This window comes from Cherax quadricarinatus, chromosome 28, assembly GCF_038502225.1.
Source record: "Cherax quadricarinatus isolate ZL_2023a chromosome 28, ASM3850222v1, whole genome shotgun sequence".
NCBI classification, from domain to species: Eukaryota; Metazoa; Arthropoda; class Malacostraca; order Decapoda; family Parastacidae; genus Cherax; species Cherax quadricarinatus.
Genome location: NC_091319.1, coordinates 7,066,309 through 7,086,155, shown reverse-complemented (window position 1 = coordinate 7,086,155; position 19,847 = coordinate 7,066,309). Strand labels below are relative to the sequence as shown.

Genomic DNA, 19,847 nt, shown 5'->3' with positions numbered 1-19,847 from the left:
TTTTTTTTTTTTTTTTTTTTTTTTTTTTTTTTTTTTTTTTTGCATCCGACATCTCTGTGTAATCCCCTCGGTTTAATTTCTTTGATAACTTCAGCTATAAGTACGTTAAACATCCATGGGAACTTCACACATCCCCGTCTATGGCATAATTTTAGTGGGAAACAGTCCCCTTCTCTCCCCAATATGAGCCTCACTTTCCACATAAACATTGACGTAATATATCTGTTCACACACGTTCAGCATCTGCCACGTTGTTCCCTACCCAACCTATCATCTGGGTTTTCTAAATCCATACATGCAAGAAAGAGTTCCTTTTCCTACCTACATATTGTTCACTTATATAATATATATATATATATATATATATATATATATATATATATATATATATATATATATATATATATATATATATATATATATATATATATATATATATATATATATATATATATATACACGTATTATATCTATGTGTGTTTATGTAGATTCATTGTTGCAAGAACTCCACGAGAATCAGTCGGAAAAGCACAGAATAAATATATGTTACTAATGTTTGGACATTTAGGCTGATCTATGACAGGTTGAGTGAAAGATAAATTGTGCCATGTTAATATTAGCAAGGTTAGGTGATTAAGGCTAGGTGCAACTTTGCACATTTGTATATTATGCTAATTTTCAAAAATATATGCATTAATATATATATATATATATATATATATATATATATATATATATATATATATATATATATATATATATATATATATATATATATATATATATATATATATATATATATAAGAATTTGTAAACAATTATTTTATGGCGATTTGGCTGGTTTGTCTGACTCATATTAAAATACTGATACCATGTTTCAAGACATTCTGTGAGTGTCGGCAGCTAGGTACCACCTAGGTACCACCTAGGTACCAGCAGACTACACAGGGCAGAAGACGAGGTACCCAGACACTCAACTACCACTGGCAGACGCCAGCAACAATATTTTCTCTTCTATTGTTTTGTTTCGTTTCAGACATATTTTGTGAATACATTATGTTAGAAAGTTCTGTCTCATTCAGGTTCATATTAATATTCTTTTTTATCTGCGGAGGTAAAGTCTGTGTTCAGCGTCTCTGTTGGTGATGGTGTCAGGTAAGTCGGCTGAAAGGGCGGATAAGCTCTTCAAAATATACACAGAACATAATATATTCTGACCTTTTTAACACCGTCCTCGTACTTGCAAACTCTGTTATGCAGATGTTTTGCTTTCTGATCTATACTGATTTTATCACAGCTTTCGCATGGATGCATTGCACATTCTATTAACTATTGCAGAGATCTTTGTTCAAATTCAAACGTAAACTTATGTTTTTATTCATTGTCTGTCATACAGAGTAATTTTTTTTCTATTAATGTTCGTAGTGATATAAATGTTCTTATATGTGTAAGTGTGTCAGTGGGTGTGTGCAAGTGTCTCGGTGTGAACACATATTTTACAACCCCGTCTGGTTGGTGGTCGGACTAGAGATGATAGAGAGGGAGTTTAGACGTGAGGAGTTGACGAGGTTAGGGATGGGGGAGGCAAGAAATTGAGGTGGAAGAGGTTGGACTAGAGCATCAACGGGTGGAGGTCAGGTCACGACCTTTTCGGGAAGGTAGGGAAGGATGGAGAGAGGGGAAGGGGGACGAAGAAAAGGCGCAGGAGGTATATAAGCATGGACGGCACAGTGACAGAAGTGCATTTGGTCCCTCATCGTCCCTCTAGCGTCAACATGGTTTGCAAGGTACGTCACCAATACCTCTTCTTCCTCTTCCTTATTATCTTCCTTTTCCTCTTAGTTATCCGCCTCCTCCTACCCCTCTTCCCCCTCCTCCTCCTCCTCCTCTTTCTCTTTCTCTTCCTCTTCTGATCCATCGCTCTGTGACTCGTGTCAGGAAGATATGCATGTTCGAGACATACAGTGATGGTAGCTTGAAGGAGTTCCAGTTTGAAAGGGCAGTACAAGAACCCAAAGTGAGGGAATGGGATACAAGAACCCAAAGTGAGGGAAGGGAATACAAGAACCCAAAGTGAGGGAAGGGGATACAAGAACCCAAAGTGAGGGAAGGGGATACAAGAACCCAAAGTGAGGGAAGGGGATACAAGAACCCAAAGTGAGGGGAGGGGATACAAGAACCTAAAGTGAAGGAAGGGGATACATGAACCCAAAGTGAGGGAAGGGGACACATGAACCCAAAGTGAGGGAAGGGGATACAAGAACCCATAGTGAGGGAAGGGGATACAAGAACCCAAAGTGAGGGAAGGGGATACAAGAACCTATAGTGAGGGGAATGTGTCTCATTTGATTAGAGTTGTACACATGGATCCTGAAGGCAACCAAAATGTGCTGACCACACAGAGTATGGTTGACGTCTGTTAACCTGCAAACTCTACCATAAATTACAAATATTACACACACACACACACACACACACACACACACACACACACACACACACACACACACACACACACACACACACACACACACACACACACACACACACACACACACACACACACACACACACACACACACACACACACACACACATTGTATAATACGGCCGCATCCCACCGAGGCAGGGTGACTTAAAAAGAAAAATTAAAGTTTTTCTTTTTAAATTTAGTAATTTATACAGCAGAAGGGGTTACTAGCCCCTTGCTCCCGGCATTTTAGTCGCCTATTCTTTTCTGGTAGCTACTCTTTGCCACTCTCCCCGCGATGAACATTTCCACATCCCCGGTATCGACGGTCACGCTGGCTAGTCATCCAAAGATTCGATAAGAATCACCATTCAGCTAATTTCATACCTTATCTACCTGCTGATCAAATAAATTACTCACCATGAAGGTAAGTAATTTGTTTGATTAGTAAAGGTGACTCCCTATGGAACTTCCTTATGCCACTATACCGTAAGAATGTATTTCAACCAGTTTTTTATTTTTTGCTGTTCCGCGTCATTTGCAGAGTCTGCTTGTCACGTAACCTCAAAACTTTAGCAGTGTCTGCTGTGTTCCTCTCTCTCTCTCTCTCTCTCTCTCTCTCTCTCTCTCTCTCTCTCTCTCTCTCTCTCTCTCTCTCTCTCTCAAGAAGAAGCAAGACACTACATCTCACGCAGATCAAACACCGAATTACTTACATATTTGCATGTAAATAAAGGAGTTAAGAAAAGGTCACAAACACGAGAAAATTGGATGTTCTGAATTTACATTTGAGTGTGAACGCGGCCACGGCAGCAACCTTGCCCGTCCCTTCGTGTCCAAACATAGTGGGAACACAAGAGGTGTGTGTTTGTGTGTGTGTGTGTGTGTGTATGTGTGTGTGTGTGTGTGTGTGTGTGTGTGTGTGTGTGTGTGTGTGTGTGGTGTGTGTGTGACTCAACAATCAATATTTGCACCAATAACTCACTACAGTTGTGACCGGGTGTGGAAGTGTGAATTGCTCATTACACTATAATTTGTTCATGATTGTAGCCATGTATAAACGTAAGTAACCATTCTTACAGTATTCATTACCTTTGTAACTTGTGAGTTCATTACCTTGTACCTAGTTCAGCTATCAAAACTTTGGGGGCCCAGTCCCTGGACCCATTACGTACCTCTGTAATCTGTAAATACCTTTGTAACTTGTCATGATTGTGACCAGACCTACCTGGAGTTCATTACCTTTGTAAATTGTGAGTTCATTACCTTTGTAAATTGTGAGTTCATTACCTTTGTAAATTGTGAGTTCATTACCTCTGTAACTTGCTCAGCTATCAAAACTTTGGAGTCCAGTCCCTGGACCAATTATGTACCTCTGTAATCTTTTGACTACCGCCCACAGGATGGGTATGGGGTGCATAATAAACATATTAAACTAACTAACTAACACAAGAGGCCGTTTCATGGCCAGCCGGGTAAATGGTTTTGAGCAATTAAACGAGGGGGAAAAAATATGTACATGGCACAAGCATATCGTATAAGAGAAAACGAGACGTCGTAAAAGAGCATAACAGGAATTTCTTGTACGATCAGCATATGTTTACAATTTATTTAGAAAATCGTGTGTCTGGCAGCGATGAAATGTTTTTGTTTTGCGAAGACGGTAAAAAATAAATTTTATTATCTCTTTTTTTTCCCCATCACTCTTTACAATATTTATTGGCCTGGTGGCTAAAGCTCTCGCTTCACACGCCGAGCGTCCGGGTTCGATTTCCAGCCGGATAGAAACATTGGACTTGTTTCCTAACATCGGTTGTCTATGTTCACCCATCAGTAAAATGGGTACCTGGGTGTTAGTCGACTGGCGTGGGTCGCATCCTGGGGCAAAACTGACCTAATTTGCCCGAAATGCTCTGCTACTAGGTCAGTTGTCGTGTTCCTTCCTTAAGTGAATGTGACCTGTCCTGACCAGGTTGGGGCATTGGCTTAGGCCGGTAGGAGACTTGGACCTGCCTCGCATGGGCCAGTAGGCCTGCTGCAGTGTTCCTTCTTTTTTATGTTCTATGTTCTTATAACAATCGGCTTTCTATATAGTAGTATGTCATTGATGTGCATGTACTTGTATAAGTAAAGATATTATTATTATTGTTTTCGCTGCTATCATTATTATCCTCACTCTCTTATCTGTCTCTCTGTTTCTCTCTCTCTCTCTCTCTCTCTCTCTCTCTCTCTCTCTCTCTCTCTCTCTCTCTCTCTCTCTCTCTCTCTCTCTCTCTCTCTCTCTCTCTCTCTTTCACTCATTCTTCCCTCTCTCCCTCTCACAGGTCGTCCTCATTACCCTCCTGGTTGGGGTGGTTCTTGCTGTTCCCCAGTACGACTATAAGCGCCCACAGCCACCACCACCACCACCCACTGGCCTCTATCTGCCGCCCACTGCCGCACGCCCACTAAGCCCACCCGCTGCACCACCTCGCGCCCTACCTCGCCCTCCTCCTCCTCCACAAACTTACAAAATACCTCAAGCCACCAACATCCGCCCACAGACCTATCAGGTTAGCCCAGAGATTTATCAGGTGAGCCCACAGACCTACCAAGTGAGCCTGGGGTTCTATTTTATTCTCTAATCAAATTCAAGATTTAAAAAAAAATAGGTATTTCTCTAGACTCCGTGTTATGTACTTAAGCAATGTTCTAACACCTTAGCAAGATACGTTATGAAAGTTTATAATTTTTTTGATATTTTTAAATGTATTTTGAGAGGAAATTCTTAAAACAAAGAAGAAAAATTCTCGAAGTTTAGTTACAGAAACGTATGTGAGGAAAAATTCATTTGAGGCGTGTAGTTAAAGTAACTAATACCTTGTAGTGCATTAACTAATTCCTTACAAAGTAGCTTGTAACTATTAAATTCACTAATTACCAGTAAACTGATGCGCAGATAAGATATTTGTGTAATTTAAGAGTATTATTAACCCGGTGCCTCGACAGCCCCCTCCCGGCCCAGGCATGGAGGGAATGCCTTACGACTTTGAGTGGGGTGTTCAGGACCAGGGCAGCGGTAACGCCTTCAGCCACGTCGAGAACAGCGATGGACGCACTACCCAGGGGGAGTACCGCGTCCTCCTGCCCGACGGACGCACACAGGTGAGTACTTCGTCCTACCTGTCAGCCACAGAGGAGAATACCCTGTATTACCTGTCGGTATCAAAGGTGAATATCCCGTCCCGTCAAGACGGTCATACATCCCAAATTTTATGTAGGTATAAGGGATATACAGTCCTCAGAGTGCTTACTAAATTCGTGGAAAAACAACAGTGATGCACAATGGGTCTTTCCTCCGGTCTTGTTTCACGAAGGTTAATTCTTTACTAATCCAGCAAACCTTTGCTATCGCCTTTATTTGTTGTGCCTCCGGCTGGCTCACATGACTGAAGGGTATCTGCGTCTCCTTTCTCAGGTGGTGACCTTCTACGACAACGGCGGTGGATTCAACGCTGACGTCACCTACGTGTAGCTTCCATCAGCTGCGACCTGAGTTCGAACACCGGAGTGCTACCTCTTCTTCGATCAGGAACGTTAGAGATATCGCCAACCTACGAGCAAAACATTAAAGATATACCCACCTATGTTCAGAACATTAGAGATGCCCCACCTGTGTTCAAACCCTTAGAGATACCCGAACTAAGTTCATAAAATTAGAAATAACTCCTACTTTCAAACCTTAAGAGATAACCTCCACCTTCGAACGCTTGTGGACGACCCTATTTACTATCAGTTTCCGACTCCGAAGTACTTCGACTCTAACGTTCACAACTCAAAGAGGATCTTGACTTGCTACTCCATGGACGACGCGCTGAGGCAGCGAGCTCCACTTTCTCCTACCTCTAACGACCCTAAAACGAACGACCTTTAAATCTCTCTCTCAAAAGTTCATAATTCCCTTGCTCTAACTTTTCTACTCTCTTCATGCTATTTCTCAACGCTACCTACAAAAGAAATAAGAGGCTCTATAATAGGATTCGTGATCATGTATATAGAGAGAACTAGAACAAATATTTCATAAAAAAAATAAATATTTGAAATTTATTGTTTTGTCTTCTAACTCAAACTTTCTCTAGCTGCTTTACTTTTAAAGATTATGTATATTTATATCTTCAGAGATATTCGTGTTTTCAATCATGAAATGAGATTTTTATTATATTTTGGGCACAAATTTCTTGACTGAAGGAACAGAAGATGGCCTCAAGTGAACTCTTCAGCCACTACAGGAAAGAGAAAATAGGTGACGTCCATTGACCTTTTCAGTCACTGCCACATAGCTTGTTCCCTGTTTTCGCTCCCACCATTTGTATTTATTTATTTAAATGATTTATGAAGTACAAACTCCAGGCATATCAAATAATAACAAATCTGAAACTGTCATCCCCAGTAAGACAGTGTCCTTCATGCCTACCAGTTGTTTGTACCGTATGTAATCAGAAGTAATTTTTATACAGACTGTAAATCTTTCTATGAAAAATCATGTTAATTTTCTATGCTACACTTGACTTTATTATATCCTTCTCTCATATTTTATTTGTATTAGTATTTCGAAATGTACATTACAATACAGTGAATAAATGAAAAGTTTTGTCAATTTCCATCCCTTCACGAAGCTTGCCTTGGTGTTAGTGAGGGGGTTCTTGATTCAGGAATTTGGAGCTATCCTGAGATAAACTTAATACTTTAATCACCATTTGATGTCTGATGGTGACAAGGTTACGTGCAGCCTTGTTTAGCCGATAGGCTTTAAACCCCATTAACTAACCAAGCCGTTTTCCTGGGAATTTTCAGATTTAGTAATAGAGTTTCAGGTACATGAAGTAAAAAGCTTTCTTGTGTATTTCAATTATTACTTGATACAATAAAATGGGATGTTAATATGCAGAGTTCACGATAACATGAGAAGATTTTATTCAGATTATTAACCCGATATGTTAATGATCTCCATACACACTGTGTATATACACTGGCTTAGCTTGCTAGGCTTTATGTCTGGTGGCCTGGTGGCTAAAGCTCCCGCTTCACACACGGAGGGCCCGGGTTCGATTCCCGGCGGGTGGAAACATTCGACACGTTTCCTTACACCTGTTGTCCTGTTCACTTAGCAGCAAATAGGTACCTGGGTGTTAGTCGACTGGTGTGGGTCGCATCCTGGGGGACAAGATTAAGGACCCCAATGGAAATAAGTTAGACAGTCTTCGATGACGCACTGACTTTCTTGGGTTATCCTGGGTGGCTAACCCTCCGGGGTTAAAAATCCGAACGAAATCTTATCTTATCTTATCTTAACTGTGCTAGGAACATTAAAGTTGCATTTCACCTGTACACCAATAGTCAAGAGGTATGTCTACCACTCGGTTTTATATATAAAATGTATCTAATGCACGTATGAACCTAGGTATGTATTATTATTAACTATATTGAAAGGAGACTAATTAAAATACTTACAGCAATATAACACTACTCGATATAAATATGCTCTATAACAACAAAAATAATTACAAAAATTTATTTTTTTTTTGTTTACGAGTAAAAACATGAAACCAATAAATACACCGAGAGGTACAGGTCTCTCGGTGTTTATACACTGAAAATTTACTTTAATGCTTTTGTAAGTGATTAAAGTATTCTTGAGAGGAAAGACTTCATTAGTGGTAAAAAAAAGACAAATTTAATTACATGAAACCTTTATCGTCAACTTTTCATCCATATAATTTCATTTGTGCGTCTCATCGTGTCCGTATTTTATATTATTACCTACACACAACGGTAATCTTCAGAAAATGCGACAAATAGCAATGGTAAGTAAATTTGCACAAATTATCCCTTAATTTCAGACGCTAAACAGACATTTTCTTTGATGTTCATAGTCCGTTTTCTGTTTTTAAAATATTTTTCAGGGAAACCACAAAAGTCTAAAAAAATAAAATCGTAATCAAAATGTGTATGATTTACCAAGTCCAAAAAAATAAGCAGACAATTACTTTTAAACAATAGAAGTGTAATTATATTAGCTAGGTAAATGAGAAAGGAATCGATCAACTCTAGTCTTAAATTTACTAAGACTGACGTATTCTTTACATTTTGATCTTAATCCGAGGAACTGGAGCTGTACTTCCCATTCTCTGATCAAATTTGATTGTCTCCCATTCCCTTGGTGTTGCAACCCCTGTGGGTTTAGCGTTTCTCATAATTATAATGATAAAGATCATTATTATTATTATTATTATTATTATTATTATTATTATTATTATTATTATTATTATAATCAAAAAGAAGCGCTAAGCCACAAGGGCTATACAGCGCTGCTAAAGATCATTATAGATTTTAAAAATATAATAATAATAATAATAATAATTATTATTATTATTATTATTATTATTATTATTATTATTATTATTATTATAAGAATAACCTGAAATGATCGATACCATGCCTAACCCTTCTAGGGTAGGGTAGGTGCCTGAGCCCGAGCTTACAGCTCACAAGACTGTCATTCCCATTAGCCCCCTTGTGGCGGGGATGACAGACCAGAGAGGCCTAGCTTGTGGCTAGGCCTGGGGACAGTTGGTCCCAAAGATTATTATTATTATTATAATCAAGGGGGAAGCGCTAAACCCGGAGGATTATACAGCGCCTGGGGGGGGATGTGGAAGGCATTCAGGCTTAATTTGGGGAACTGGAGCACAGATCCAATTCCCTAAATCAAGAGCCCCTCACCAACATCAAGGAACCTTCCTTGAGGGGTCCCAAAGATGAGGAGGTACTTGTGCCTCCTCCCATGGGAGACTTAGGCCACCACTTGGAAAAGGCCCTGGCCGGGAGAATACCGGCGAATCTTTAATAATAATAATAATAATAATAATAATAATAATAATAATAATAATAATAATAACCTGAATGACTGAAGTGCCATATATAGCACAGAGGAAACTACAGCTACATCTGCAGCAGTTCAGATCTATAATACAAGAACGTGATCTGCAGTAAAGCTGTTTACATGTTTGATTTATAAACGAAAGAACCTGGGCCAGTTCTGTGAGTGAGACGTATGGGGCTGCTCACTTATACCTGCTGCCCCGACTGACCTAGCAGTAAGCAGGTACCTGGGGGGTTAGTCGACTGGTGTGGGTCGCATCCTGGGGAGTATTTGTATACCTCAGAAGAGAGCTTCGAAATAACTGAGGCAGGATAACAGGTTTTAGCCTGTAAGTGAGCTGAGGTAGGATAACAGCTCCTAGCCTGTGAGCTGAGGTAGAATAACAAGTCTTAACCTGTAAGTGAGCTGAGACAGGATGACAAGTCTTAGCCTGTAAGTAAGCTGAGGTAGGATAACAGCTCATAGCCTGTGAGCCGAGGCAGGATAGCAATGATTATCCTACTACAATAATTATTTTCATGGGGTAAGCGGTAAACCTGTAGGGGGTCATACAGCACCCGGAAAAATGGATGGCATTCAGGCTTGACTCATGGAATTGGAGGACAGGTGCTGTTCCTAAGATCAACAACATCTCACCACCAGCATCAAGGAACCTCCCGTGAGGGATGTCATCCCGTCAGTGAGATGAGGTAGTATATATATATATATATATATATATATATATATATATATATATATATATATATATATATATATATATATATATATATATGGCAGGCAGCCATAAAACTTCTTTGAGAAAGAATGAATGACAACTTTGACAAGCCATAAATAAGACACTACAAAAACTAACAACTGAAAGTGAAAGTTTAAACATAAATTGAAAGAGAGAAAGAGAGAGAGAGAGAGAGAGAGAGAGAGAGAGAGAGAGAGAGAGAGAGAGAGAGAGAGAGAGAGAGAGAGAGAGAGAGAGAGACTTGCCTTAAATAGTGACAGAATGAACAATGATTATCATTTTAAATTCCGTAGATGATGGTGAGGTACTGATGGTGAGACGGTGATAGTGAGCCCTTTAAGAGAGGGGTGAGATGTGCCCTCATGCTGTTGAAGAGCTCCTGATTCAAGGAACTGGAGCCAGCCTCCTCTTCCTTGGGTATTGTATGATCCTTCTTTTGTACGATTCCCATTAAGAATAAAAATAATAATAATAATAATAATAATAATAATAATAATAATTGAAAATGACTAAGAAAAAACTTCATAAATTACCTGCAAATTTACTCCTGAAATAAACAACAAGAATATGTCTTCAAAATTTATTAAGAAACCAGCACATATACATAAGAAAATAATTTACATACATTCATACAGGATGTCCATCTGTGAGAAAAAATAGTTACGTATAGAAGGAAAATACACCATGAGACATTCATCTGTATATACAAGGAGAGTTGTGCATATCTCTGTGTATATATACTGAAAGTTGTGCATATCTCAGTGCATATATGGTTAGAGATGTATATCTCTCAATGCTAAGAAGTATGTATATCTCAATGTATATATGCCCAGATGGGAAGGTATTCTCTGTATAAAATTCCTGCTCAAGACTATTGTTGAAGGTTTTTACTGGAGAAAAAGATGAACGACACAATGTTTGATAATTAATATTTGAAACTGACGGTTAGAGTCTAGCTCCTGGTCCGTTGAGGGATGCTATGAGGCCAAAGTCGTATTGGGGCTGACGCAGAAGTGACGCAAAAAAAGTCGATGCTTCACCTCGTTGCTGCGTCACCTCGCTGCATCACCTCGTCTCTGCGTCACCTCGTTTCTGCGTCTACTTCTCATAGGTGACCTCTGCATTAAAGCCACCGCCGTTGTCAAAGAACTTGACCACCTGCAAAGATGGCAGCACCAAGTGTCAAGAAGGTAAGTATTTTACCACCTCCAGGGCAAGATGACCCCTTATATACACTCCCGTCTTTTACTAATATCTTTATTACCCATCAAGAAGGGTGCCTTCACGCTGCTGATAGGCGTTTGATCCAAGGAACTGGAGCCTCCCTCCTTTGTTTTGAACTTGATTATCATTCTTTCCCAGACGGTATATAACCCCTACAGATTTACATCATAAATTATAAAAAAGTAACAAAAAGAATAATATTAATAAAAATAATAACAATAATAATAATAATAATAATAATAATAATAATAATAATAATAATAATAATAATAATAATAATAATAATAATAATAAATACCTTCATCAAATACTACGTTTTAATACATTTGTTAATACATTAACTTGAAACATTAAACAGAATCAAGATAATACCAACACAAGAGGACAATGAGGGTGTCTTTCCAACAAGGATATACATGCATTCACCGTGAGGTGTATATATGTATACACCATGAGGTGTATACATATATATACCGTGAGGTGTATGGTTCTGAGAGTTCAGTCTATATTTTGGGGATTTACGTATTCATGACTGGTGGTGAACAGTTGACATGCAGTCCTAATGACCCTCGTGTAGTCGACAGCCTTAAATTAAGCCTCGTTAACTAACCAGTAATGATAGAATTACCGATAAAATATTAGATAAATGGACGCAAGTGCAACTTATGAGACTTTTTATAACAACGTTTCGCTCTCCAGGAGCTTTGTCAAGCAAGAAAATGTTACATTAATTGCATCTGTGTCCATTTACTTAGCATCACTTAACCAACATGAGCGCTCAGTATAAGCACAGAACAAGACAAGCGGTCATTCTCTCTAAGTGTCGACTCATCCAAACGATCATGAAGCTGTTACAACATAACTGGCTACACCAGACTTCTCGACATTCCTCTGAGTTGTACGACAGTTAGGTAATGCAGTTAAGCACTCAGTACAAACGGAGAAATACTCCAGTCCTGGATAATCGGTCGTTCACTCCAGTTGTCAGCTCGTCCAGACGAGAGTCAAGAAGACGCAACAGTGAGTAGCAACTTCCTAAAAGGTTCAAGAGTCCTCTCTTAAATATTATCTTTCTTTACCGTTGTTTAATACTCTCTTTCACTTAAATCATCACTTTAGCTAAGCATATCTCTCTCTCTCTCTCTCTCTCTCTCTCTCTCTCTCTCTCTCTCTCTCTCTCTCTCTCTCTCTCTCTCTCTATCTATCTATCTATCTATCTATCTATCTCTATCTATCTATATCTATTTACTCGTGAATTTTTATTAGCCTGGTGTTATTTCTTTATCTCTTAGACATTAAATTTTTGTCTCTTATCTAACTTTCAGACATGGGTTTTGACCAGAGGGTGTCTGCAGACACATGCACCGTGTGGTCCTGAGGTCGTATGTTAGTGAGTTACACACCTTGATTCATGTGAAAGTCTGAAGAGCTTTGTGTGATGTGTCAGTCAGATGATTTGTTCAGTGTTAAACTGATTAGTTAATTTGTAGATTGATGAACTTACATTATCCATAATGGTTGACAGAATTGTAATCAGATATTAATTTTTTATTTGACAATTGTTTCTCACGCAGATTGTAAATATATTTGTAAAAAGAAATTTAATCATTAAAAATAAGTGGCTATTACGCTTCCTGATATGCTAAATCTCTAGACCGGTAAAGAGAAGTGATATTTTTCGGGTTAAAACCGTGAGATGATTTGTATACAGCCGGCCCTGCTTTTTGGAAGCAGAGAAAGGTATATCTCACAGTGGGGCACTCATCTATGTGGCCGTCGGACAGAACGGAATATTCACCTGAGCATAACCTTCAGACAAAACGAGATACTCACTTGAGCGTAACCTTCAGGTAGAACGATGTACTCACCTGAGTTCGACCGTCGGGCATGAGGACGCGGTATTCCCCCTGGGTGATGCTTCCGTCGCTGTTTTCCACGTGGCTGAAGGTGTTCCCACTATCCAGGTCTTGGACGCCCCACTCGAAGTCGTAAGGCATCCCCTCCATCGGGGGCTGAAAAGAAACTGTCACTTTCAGCAATATAGACAGAATCAGAGGTACCTAGACTGTAGCTACTCTTAAGCAAATATACTGTATAGCCCTTGTGGCTTAGCGCTTCTTTTTTATCATAATAATAATAATGTTAAGCAAATAGGATTGACATAGACTGTAAGGTCTTCTGCTATCTGCCTTTCCTATGAATCCTCTTCATTGTCTTGGTACACAATGGCTTTACTTGTAAACTGTGTGGTATATCCCATAATGGAAGTGCCCAAGTTACAGCTCCCAAACACTAATGGTGTTGACATGCTACAGTGGACGTCTCACTCACAGGACTGACGGATTGAGGAACGATGTTCTGTGGCTGGGCTTCGAGGACAGTGTCTGAGGGAGCTTCATACAGCTGCTGGGGCTCCTTCACTGTGTCTGAGGGAGCTCCGTACAGCTGCTGCGGCTTCTTCACCGTGCGTGAGGGAGCTCCGTACAGCTGCTGCGGCTTCTTCACCGTGCGTGAGGGAGCTCCGTACAGCTGCTGCGGCTTCACCGGCTCCTGCGGTGTCTCGTATAAACTACTGGGCGCCTGGGCACGGTCGTAGTCGTATTGGGGCGCCCCAAATACCACCCCTATCATTACCACCACCACAGCCACAACCACCATAACCTGATTAGAAAGACGAACACGCCATATATATATATACACACACACACACATATATATATATATATATATATATATATATATATATATATATATATATATATATATATAATTTAGTAATCTTTACAGGAAAAGGGGTTACTAGCCCATTGTTCCCGGCATTTTAGTTGACTTTTACAACACGCATGGCTTACGGAGGAAAGATTCTTATTCCACTTCCCCATGGATATAAAAGGAAAAGTAATAAGACCAAGAACTATTAAGATAAAATCAAAGAAAACTCAGATGAGTGTGTATAAATAAACGTGTACATGTATGTGTAGTGTGACCTAAGTGTAAGTAGAAGTAGCAAGACATGCCTGTAATCTTGCATATTTATGAGACAGACAAAAGACACCTGCCTCGGTGGGAGACGGCCGACTTGTTGAAAAAAAAAATATATATATATATATATAATTATTAGAAGAAGTTATTTAATCATTCTGACTATAAAAGGTGATATGAATAAATTTTTGTAAACTGTAAATGATTTCACATTAATATTATATCTAAATGAATAAATTCTTCTAGTGTTAGGAGAGAACTTTCGTAAATTACTTTAGGGCAGATAAAAAAATATTTTACATGGCTGACTATCTGCCTCAGCGTTGAGGTCACCGAGCTGTGAACTCTACATATAGCTGTCATTTAATTTAGATTTTAGTTGATAGCATTAAAGTACAAGTTGTGAGATGTTATACAAGTCACTAATAATCCAATGTTTGGAGAGGGAGAGTTAGATTGGGTTTCAGACCATCCTGGACCATCGTCAGGCGACAGCAGTCTTGACATGATAATGGTGAAGGATGGACCGAAACGAAGACCTGAGTTTCCTCTCCTAACTGTCTGTTATCTGTAAATTGTTTCAGCCACGGGATAATCACTGTCTCTAAGACTTATCACGATGGTTGAGACAGCGGTGACCGCTGCAACCGCGTATAGGTGAATACACACGATTGCCATTTGAATGTTAAAAGGTGGGGAGGGGAGCTGCGTTTGAGTCCCCTGCAAAGAGAACTCTGGTGAATGCAACTCGGTGGGCACAACTCAGTGAGTACAAGTCGGTGAATACCTTGGAAACCATGTTGGTGGAACACACGGAGGCTTTGACCACACTAATGCCCACACGGGTGTAGGTCACACTTATATACCCAGCTGTGGCAGTGAGGCTCGGGGAGGGGGGTGAGAGAAGGGTAGGAGGGGGGAAGAGGAGACCGGGGATGGAGGAGGATGAGGAGATAGTAGCGATGGAGGGAGATGAGGAGAGAGAAGAGATAGAGAATGTGATGGAAGATACATGGGATAGCCCTGGGAGGCGGGGCTTTACTGTCCATAACAACTACATAAGACATTTTCCAACTTCAACCTTTTGTCAACTGGAGTTTATACTGAGGATTTTCAGTTATTGTGGCCTTTTGTGACGCTATCCGAAAGTTAAATTTCATAATGCCATCTCTCTCTCATAACGACGAAATTCATTATTATATTGACCTGGCCTTGCAACGAGTTCCTCGTTGAACAGTCCCCAATCTGACCTTTGCTGGAATATACATGTGAGGCTTGGAGTGTTTTGTTTGGTTGATTTATTGGGCTTAAGCACAGTCAGCTGCAAGAGCGTCATTAAGGCTTAATCACCTCTCGTATTCGTGACTAGTGGTGAGGAGGTGACATGCATGTCACCTGCTCAAAACTTGTCAAGAATACTTTAATCCCAGATATGGGAGTAATGGCATTAAATTCTAAATGTGTGTATAGTGAAATATATATCCCCACGGGTGTACAAAAACTGTTCCTCTCAGGTCACACACATCACGAGAGATATACTCAGAATATACACAGATTTGTGATTAGTGTTTTCACGGCTCTGGGCGTCTTCATTTCACTCTGAGCATTTTTTCACTCAGAGCGTGTTTACGTCACTGAGCATTTTTCCTCTTCCACTCTGCCATTTACGTCAGGTTCCTTTTCTTTGCAACAATCCCGGGCAACTTACATCAGGTTCTTTCTGGTCGTAACAGCCTCTGGCAACTGAAATATTTATTATTACAGCGGTCGTCCCCCGCCAAGATAGGGTGACCTAGGAATGTAAACACATTCGTCATCATTCATTCAATAAATGTCTTGCTAGAAGTGAGTGAACATCACAAATGAACTGACCCACAGAACTGCATCATACCCACTATTCCTTCAGAGTGCACTTCCCATCTCCAAGACACAATTCCAGCCAATCAGTTTTCTTGGTTTCTTTCATAAATGTTACTTTGCTAACACTCCAACAGTATGTCATATTCCAAAACCCACTTGTCTCCACTCACCCTGATCTTACACACACCCACACACTTCTGGACACTTAAGTTACCACCACTCAGAACCTCCTTCACACCATTCCACCATCTCTGGAACAACTACACATTCTTCTGTGTACCCCGGAGTCACACACACTTTATTGGTCAATCTATTCTGCTCCATTCTTTCTAAATGGCCAAACCACCACAACCACCTCTCCTCCACTCTCTGAGTCCTACCTTTCATACCCCAAAATTCTCTTCCCATTTTTACGCTCCATGTATATCAGCAGTGTTGAATGACCTTTTCGAGTCTAGAGCTTAGTTTGATTACATTATTTATTATATATTAATTACGCTCTGTGTAACATCCCATAGCACAATATTCTTGAAAATTAATTTTTCACCGACTCACTGCTCTCTCTCTCTCTCTCTCTCTCTCTCTCTCTCTCTCTCTCTCTCTCTCTCTCTCTCTCTCTCTCTCTCTCTCTCTCTCTCTCTCTCTCTCTCTCTCTCTCTCTCTCTCTCTCTCTCTCTCTCTCTCTCTCTCTCTCTCTCTCTCTGTATATATATATATATATATATATATGGTTTAGAAAGACACGTAAGCAAACACTATGACATATTTATTAGAAAACGTTTCGGTCCTGGGACCTTGATCACATCTAGAAGTGATCAAGGTCCCAGGACCGAAACGTTTTCTAATAAATATGTCATAGTGTTTGCTTACGTGTCTTTCTAAACCAACTTGTCGGTATTTATTACCAAGGTTTATACCATATATATATATATATATATATATATACTATATATATATATATATATATATATATATATATATATATATATATATATATATATATATATATATATATATATATATATATATGCAAATGAGATCACAGTAAACGGGTGATATCACAATATGAAGAGCAACCACTGTAGCAACCAGTGTAGCTACTGTTGTAGCTACACTGAGAGTAAAAGGTAGATGGGATACAAGGAGAATAGAAGCATCAGGAAGAGAGAGGTGAAGGTTTATAAACTAAAAGAGGAGGCAGTTAGGGTAAGATATAAACAGCTATTGGAGGATAGATGGGCTAATGAGAGCATAGGCAATGGGGTCGAAGAGGTATGGGGTAGGTTTAAAAATGTAGTGTTAGAGTGTTCAGCAGAAGTTTGTGGTTACAGGAAAGTGGGTGCAGGAGGGAAGAGGAGCGATTGGTGGAATGATGATGTAAAGAGAGTAGTAAGGGAGAAAAAGTTAGCATATGAGAAGTTTTTACAAAGTAGAAGTGATGCAAGGAGGGAAGAGTATATGGAGAAAAAGAGAGAGGTTAAGAGAGTGGTGAAGCAATGTAAAAAGAGAGCAAATGAGAGAGTGGGTGAGCTGTTATCAACAAATTTTGTTGAAAATAAGAAAAAGTTTTGGAGTGAGATTAACAAGTTAAGGAAGCCTAGAGAACAAATGGATTTGTCAGTTAAAAATAGGAGAGGAGAGTTATTAAATGGAGAGTTAGAGGTTTTGGGAAGATGGAGGGAATATTTTGAGGAATTGTTAAATGTTGATGAAGATAGGGAAGCTGTGATTTCGTGTATAGGGCAAGGAGGAATAACATCTTGTAGGAGTGAGGAAGAGCCAGTTGTGAGTGTGGGGAAGTTCGTGAGGCAGTAGGTAAAATGAAAGGGGGTAAGGCAGCCGGGATTGATGGGATAAAGATAGAAATGTTAAAAGCAGGTGGGATATAGTTTTGGAGTGGTTGGTGCAATTATTTAATAAATGTATGGAAGAGGGTAAGGTACCTAGGGATTGGCAGAGAGCATGCATAGTTCCTTTGTATAAAGGCAAAGGGGATAAAAGAGAGTGCAAAAATTATAGGGGGATAAGTCTGTTGAGTGTACCTGGTAAAGTGTATGGTAGAGTTATAATTGAAAGAATTAAGAGTAAGACGGAGAATAGGATAGCAGATGAACAAGGAGGCTTTAGGAAAGGTAGGGGGTGTGTGGACCAGGTGTTTACAGTGAAACATATAAGTGAACAGTATTTAGATAAGGCTAAAGAGGTCTTTGTGGCATTTATGGATTTGGAAAAGGCGTATGACAGGGTGGATAGGGGGGCAATGTGGCAGATGTTGCAAGTGTATGGTGTAGGAGGTAGGTTACTGAAAGCAGTGAAGAGTTTTTACGAGGATAGTGAGGCTCAAGTTAGAGTATGTAGAAAAGAGGGAAATTTTTCCCAGTAAAAGTAGGCCTTAGACAAGGATGTGTGATGTCACCGTGGTTGTTTAATATATTTATAGATGGGGTTGTAAGAGAAGTAAATGCGAGGGTCTTGGCAAGAGGCGTGGAGTTAAAAGATAAAGAATCACACACAGGGTGGGAGTTGTCACAGCTGCTCTTTGCTGATGACACTGTGCTCTTGGGAGATTCTGAAGAGAAGCTGCAGAGATTGGTGGATGAATTTGGTAGGGTGTGCAAAAGAAGAAAATTAAAGGTGAATACAGGAAAGAGTAAGGTTATGAGGATAACAAAAAGATTAGGTGATGAAAGATTGAATATCAGATTGGAGGGAGAGAGTATGGAGGAGGTGAACGTATTCAGATATTTGGGAGTGGACGTGTCAGCGGATGGGTCTATGAAAGATGAGGTGAATCATAGAATTGATGAGGGAAAAAGAGTGAGTGGTGCACTTAGGAGTCTGTGGAGACAGAGAACTTTGTCCTTGGAGGCAAAGAGGGGAATGTATGAGAGTATAGTTTTACCAACGCTCTTATATGGGTGTGAAGCATGGGTGATGAATGTTGCAGCGAGGAGAAGGCAGGAGGCAGTGGAGATGTCATGTCTGAGGGCAATGTGTGGTGTGAATATAATGCAGAGAATTCGTAGTTTGGAAGTTAGGAGGAGGTGCGGGATTACCAAAACTGTTGTCCAGAGGGCTGAGGAAGGGTTGTTGAGGTGGTTCGGACATGTAGAGAGAATGGAGCGAAACAGAATAACTTCAAGAGTGTATCAGTCTGTAGTGGAAGGAAGGCGGGGTAGGGGTCGGCCTAGGAAGGGTTGGAGGGAGGGGGTAAAGGAGGTTTTGTGTGCGAGAGGCTTGGACTTCCATCAGGCATGCGTGAGCGTGTTTGATAGGAGTGAATGGAGACAAATGGTTTTTAATACTTGACGTGCTGTTGGAGTGTGAGCAAAGTAACATTTATGAAGGGATTCAGGGAAACCGGCAGGCCGGACTTGAGTCCTGGAGATGGGAAGTACAGTGCCTGCACTCTGAAGGAGGGGTGTTAATGTTGCAGTTTAAAAACTGTAGTGTAAAGCACCCTTCTGGCAAGACAGTGATGGAGTGAATGATGGTGAAAGTTTTTCTTTTTCGGGCCACCCTGCCTTGGTGGGAATCGGCCAGTGTGATAATAATAATAATAATATATATATATATATATATATATGCAATAAGATCACAGTAAACAGGTGATTTCAGAATATGCAAAAAACCACTCTGAAAGAATGGAGAAG

General features: G+C 39.9%; 2 protein-coding genes across 2 annotated transcripts; one reads left to right on the top strand and one right to left on the bottom strand.

The window, feature by feature from the left end:
• Positions 1–1,745: 1,745 nt before the first annotated feature.
• LOC128693129 (cuticle protein 18.6-like) lies at positions 1,746–7,096 on the top strand. The gene is made up of 4 exons (XM_070089554.1): positions 1,746–1,787; positions 4,795–5,022; positions 5,459–5,614; positions 5,928–7,096. The coding sequence occupies exons 1-4, from the start codon at positions 1,776–1,778 to the stop codon at positions 5,982–5,984; spliced, it is 453 nt and encodes a 150-aa protein (XP_069945655.1). The 5' UTR covers positions 1,746–1,775; the 3' UTR covers positions 5,985–7,096.
• A 3,604-nt stretch (positions 7,097–10,700) lies between these two features.
• LOC128693128 (pro-resilin-like) lies at positions 10,701–15,164 on the bottom strand. Its single transcript, XM_053782602.2, has 4 exons — positions 15,122–15,164; positions 13,684–14,013; positions 13,221–13,364; positions 10,701–11,286 (listed from the first exon to the last, which is right to left on the bottom strand). The coding sequence occupies exons 1-4, from the start codon at positions 15,131–15,133 to the stop codon at positions 11,227–11,229; spliced, it is 546 nt and encodes a 181-aa protein (XP_053638577.1). The 5' UTR covers positions 15,134–15,164; the 3' UTR covers positions 10,701–11,226.
• Between the last annotated feature and the right edge of the window lie 4,683 nt (positions 15,165–19,847).